The following is a 5,294-nucleotide window of genomic DNA, read 5'->3' as shown; positions in this document are numbered from 1 at the left end:
TTGTTTATCCAATTAAAATAGTAGTTTTTGAAGCTACAAAATTTAAAACAAATAATTAACTAATTTTATTTAAAAATATTATTTACATTATAAAATTAATTATTATATATTTATATATAAATATTTATATAATTTAATTTATTTTTAATATAATTTTATTTTAATTATTATTTTTAATGACTAATTTTAATATATGCTTAAAACACAATTCAGTTTTATTATAGTCTCTTAGTTCTTATTGATCTATATATGTAAACTACCTACTCTGCAATAGAGCCATAATAAGCCATAAAGCATATATGGAGTCCTCCTTCTTCTTCCTCATCTCCATTGTTATTTCCTTAGGCTTCTTCTTCACCATTCAAACTAATGTCTTAGCTTCTTCAAACTCAAACAATCCATTCCCCAAAGAAGCTCACCCCACCAAATCTGGTTACCTTCCAGTAACTACCACTTCTTCTTCTGCAATCTTCTATGCATTCTACGAAGCTCAGAACTCAACCTTACCTCTCTCCGAAACCCCACTTCTCATTTGGCTCCAGGGTGGCCCTGGCTGCTCCTCCATGTTAGGCAACCTCTATGAGGTTGGACCATGGACTTTCTCCGACAAGTCCCTCACTTTCCGACCCAACTCCGGTGCATGGAACAGACTCTTTGGCCTTCTTTTTCTCGATAACCCCATTGGTACTGGTTTTAGTGTGGCGTCATCATTAACCGAGATCCCGACGGAACAAAATGGTGTTGCAAAACACCTCTTTTCTGCTATAACAACGTTTCTTCAGCTTCATCCGGTTTTCAAACATCGCCCCATTTACATTACGGGAGAAAGCTATGCTGGCAAGTATATTGCTTCAATAGGGTACCATATATTGAAGGAGAATGCAAGGTTGACTGACTCTGATAAATTAAATTTGGCTGGTGTTGCTATTGGTGATGGAGCAACAGATCCAACGACTCAAATTCTGACTCATGCTAACACTGCTTATCATGTTGGTTTGATCAATGAGAGGCAGAAGAACGAGTTGGAGAAGATTCAGATTGAAGCAGTTAATTTGGTACAGATACGGAATTGGAGTGAAGCAACGGATGCACAAACCAAAACCTTCACGAAGCTTCAAGAAATGGCAGGGTTGGCTACTTTGTATGATTACTCAAGGAAAGATCATCCGTACCGCTATGAAGATTGGATTACTAAGTTCTTGAACTTGGCTGAGGTGAAGAAGACACTGGGAGTGAACGAATCGCTAATGTGGGAGTTACATGACGGTGATGTTAAAGCTTCATTGTATGCTGATTTGATGAAGAGTGTGAAGTTCATGGTGGAGGAGTTGTTGAGAAGCAACACTATTAGGGTGTTGTTGTATCAAGGTCAACTTGATTTGCTTGATGGTCCTGTGCAAGTTGCGGCATGGGTGAAGACTATGAACTGGGAAGGGATTGTGGAGTATGTGAATGCAGACAGGAAGATATGGAAGGTGAATGGAGAGCTTGCTGGCTATGTCCAACAATGGAAGTCACTCACCAATGTTGTTGTCTTGGGTGGTGGCCATTTTGTCCCTGCTGACCAGCCCCTCAATGCTCAAGCAATGATTGAAGAATGGGTCTTGCAAAAGGGTATATTTGCAAATTCACCTTCTTTTGCTTACTTGTGAAAGTGAAAGTGACTAATAAATGAGTACTATACTGTAGTATTCATTGGGTAAATTAATGTGACTATGACTTGTGATTTCTTCCTTTCAATAAAATGGCAAAGAAACAACTTGGATTGGTGGAGTGTTTAATTCATTTATTTGTTTAAGTAAGTATGGAGTAAGTATTGAGGTTTGAATTTTGACCAACGATATATCTTTAAATAAATTTTAAATCTGTAACAATTTAATCCTTAATTTATCGAATTGAAAGATATTGTAGATAATAAAAAAATGGCAAAGGATTAGTTTATCATTTTATTATGTATATGTTTTCCAAATTGAAGTTTATCGAATCCTAATATCCTATTTAATACGGGTGATTGTGTATTCTATCTTATATTTGTAACTTTTTTTTTGTATTGACCATTATAATTTGGGTGAATACTCAATTGGACTCTCAATATTTAATTTTGTTAGATTGATTTATTTTTTTATGAATAATTTTTGTTTAAATATATTTATTTGACATATTAATTATTAATATATCTTTTATTTAATTTTATAAGTAAAAATAATTTAAAAATTATTAATATTTTTTAATTTTATACAATAAATTCAATTAATATATTTAATAATATAATAAATAAATAAAATTAAAAGCTAAATAATCTTGATAATTATCCTTAAAAAATAATAAGATTCTCAACAAAAAAATTTATTAATTTTAGTTATTTTTTAATGAACAAATCAACAGTTTAATATGTTTTATAGGTTTATTCTATTTATACAAAAAAAAATATTGACAGAAAAGTTAATCAGTCTCATAAAAATAAATTTCAAGAACTAAAAGATATTTTTTTATTAAAAACTTTGTTATCTTTTGAGACAATTGTCAAAAATCATTTAAGATTTTTTCTCCTGTAATATTTTTGCATTGTCAAATAAACTTCGATAGTATTTAATACAAATATATAGTCAACAATTATTTTTTATTTTAAATATTAAAAAAATAAGTACGTCTTTATCGTGATAAAATTATTAAAATTAACAAAATTATGCGTTAAACAAAATGAATATGTCCTTGTAGGTACGATCTTAAACGAGGACACCTCTATTAATTTTCTCACGCTCGCACTTCCAACCATTCATTTTTAATAAGCTTTGTTGGGGTTCTCCATCTTGAGAGAGAGAGAGGGAGGAGAGGGAGGGGAGAGAGTCTTTGAAATGAATTTTTACTCAATACTGGTCTATTACTCACGTCATTTTTGTTCATGTCTCCTGACTGCAACATACTCTTAGTCATTTTTGTCCGAATTAGTAGCTGATTCGACCAAATCGAGCCGCAAAGGGAATCGATTCAGTTGTGTAACAATCTAGCTTTTCAGTAAACTGAGTAATACGAATATTTTATTATTTTATTATTTTATCAATAATATAATAAAAATAATAATAATATTTTAAGATAATAATATTTTATTAAATAATATAGTATCCAGGTCCAAAATTCAACCAATAAGAATTACTGTCAGTACTATCTAATTAATTTAACTGTATTAGAGTAATCTATATGATATTCTAGAGTAGAGATACTACAAGAAATTATCAGAATAGCGAACGATTTTAGTGACTGAAAAAATTGGTTGCTAATAGCGATTGATTTAGCAACCAATATAGAATTTCAAGGACCAGAAAAAAATTGGTCGCTAAAATTGGTTGCTAAATGATGTTTAGTGACCGATTTTAGCGACCCAAAAATCGGTCACTAATAGCAACCAAATTAGCAACCGCTCAGTTTATTATACAACCAGAATAAAGTTGGTCGCTAAATCGGTCGCTATTTTTTAATTTAGGGACCAAATTAGCAACCAAAGCAAGAGAAGAAACGACTTTGGATTTTTAGTCAGAAAACCGGTCACTATTTTTTAATTTAGTGATCGATTTTACAACTGATAAAGAAAGGATGAACTTTTGTTTGGTCGCTAAATCGGTTGCTAATTGTTAAGATAGCGACCGGTTTTAGCGACCAAGAAAATTGGTCACTAATAGCAACCGAATTAGCGACCGATAAATTTATTATACAACCAAAATAAAGTTGGTCGCTAAATTGGTCACTATTTTTTAATTTAGCGACCAAATTAGTAACCAAAACAAGAAAATAAACATCTTTAGAATTCTTGGTTGCAAAATCGGTCACTATCTTTTTAATTTAGCGATTGATTTTGCAACCGATAGAGAAATAGGGTAAAAAACTTGTTTGGTCGCTAATTCGATCGCTAAGGAAATGGTCACTAAATCGGTCACTAATTTAAATAAAATAATATAGTTACTGAAATACACTCGCAAACCCTAACTCAATTCACCCGCACCATTCTCATATTCTCCCAACAGTTACTGAGTTACCCGCCGAAACCACAACACCGTCTTCTTTGTCGTAGCGCCGTCTTCATTATCTTCTGATTGCAGTGCCATCTTCTAAGGTCTTGTCGCCCTCATCTTTTGAGGTCTCAGCGTCGTCGCCTTCGTTTTTGAGATCTCGGCAGCGTTGTGATGCGTGAGCATCTTTTCTATATTTTTTTATTATCTTAGATATGAATTTATTGAGTTTTATTTAGATTTTAGGGTTTGAACTGGTTTGGATGCTACTTTAAGGTGCATTGTGGTTTTATTTATTTTAGAAAAAATGTGAGCGAGTTTGGTAGAGTTCATGAAGAAAAAAAGGAAGAAAGTGGATGGTGTCAACCCTGACCTTGTCGCACTCCAATGCGTATACCTTGAGCTATAGAAGTCCAATTAAGGTAGTTCTAGTTACATTAGAAATCCAACTTCTAGAGTTTTCCAACAATATATAATAGTCTATACTTTCCTTCTATCATCACAGCACTAAACGCCATGACTTGGCGTGGCATTTAGGGCTAAGGACCTCGTAACTAGCTCCCAAGCCACTGCCTCATAGAGCGCTAAACGCCGACCCTGGCGTTTAGCGCCAGGAAGACAGCAACGAGTGAAAGTTTTCTACCTCCAGGACGCTAATTGCCAATTCTGGCGTTTAGCGCTAGTAGCGCGGATCCAAGTTCAAGGAAAGGGCTTCATTAGCTAGAGTTGGGTCAGATTTACTTTATTTTATTTTGTTTTAGTTATTTTTATTCCCAAACATAATCTTTTTTGGCTTTAGTAATTATTAGTTTATTTTATTTTCAAATCAAATTAGGATAAATATAAAAGGGAAAATATTTCACCCTTCGGGGGATCTTCTCACTTATGCACTTTCACATTTTTCGAACCCTAGTTTTCTCTCTGAGTCATGAGCCACTAAACCTCCTTGGTTGAGGTTAGGAACTCTGTTTGTTTCTATGGATTAATATTATTATCATTTTATTTTATTTAATCTATTGATTTTGTGTCAATGATTGCTTTCGTTCTTCATCTTATGAATTTGGGTGTATCGGAAGAACAACCCTTGTTCTATTTAAATTCTTGTGATTCTTGGAAAAGATATCTCACTTGAATACTAGCTTGAAAGTAAATTCCTTCTAAACTGCTAATTACTTGGACTTAATGGGATACGTGACATATAATCCTCTTATATTTGTGTAATTAGGTTTTTTGTGACCAATAAACTAGAATTGAACTTAACACTCTAATCTATATTAAGTAACCAAGGAA

The 5,294-nt window shown here is 32.9% G+C and overlaps 1 protein-coding gene across 1 annotated transcript; it reads left to right on the top strand.

Moving 5' to 3' along the window:
* The first annotated feature begins 230 nt into the window (after nt 1–230).
* Nucleotides 231–1,785, top strand: LOC112796756 (serine carboxypeptidase-like 50). The gene has a single exon (XM_025839362.3). It carries the CDS (start codon nt 300–302, stop codon nt 1,650–1,652), a length of 1,353 nt encoding a protein of 450 aa, XP_025695147.1. The 5' UTR covers nt 231–299; the 3' UTR covers nt 1,653–1,785.
* The last annotated feature ends 3,509 nt before the right edge of the window (nt 1,786–5,294 follow it).

This window comes from Arachis hypogaea, chromosome 4 (assembly GCF_003086295.3).
Source record: "Arachis hypogaea cultivar Tifrunner chromosome 4, arahy.Tifrunner.gnm2.J5K5, whole genome shotgun sequence".
NCBI classification, from domain to species: domain Eukaryota; kingdom Viridiplantae; phylum Streptophyta; class Magnoliopsida; order Fabales; family Fabaceae; genus Arachis; species Arachis hypogaea.
The sequence above is the reverse complement of the archived record's forward strand: the minus strand, read 5'-3'. Positions and strand labels throughout refer to the sequence as shown.

Bases quoted from the DNA above. Each gene is read 5' to 3' on its own strand.
- LOC112796756 (XM_025839362.3), top strand. From the start codon at position 300: ATGGAGTCCTCCTTCTTCTTCCTCATCTCCATTGTTATTTCCTTAGGC.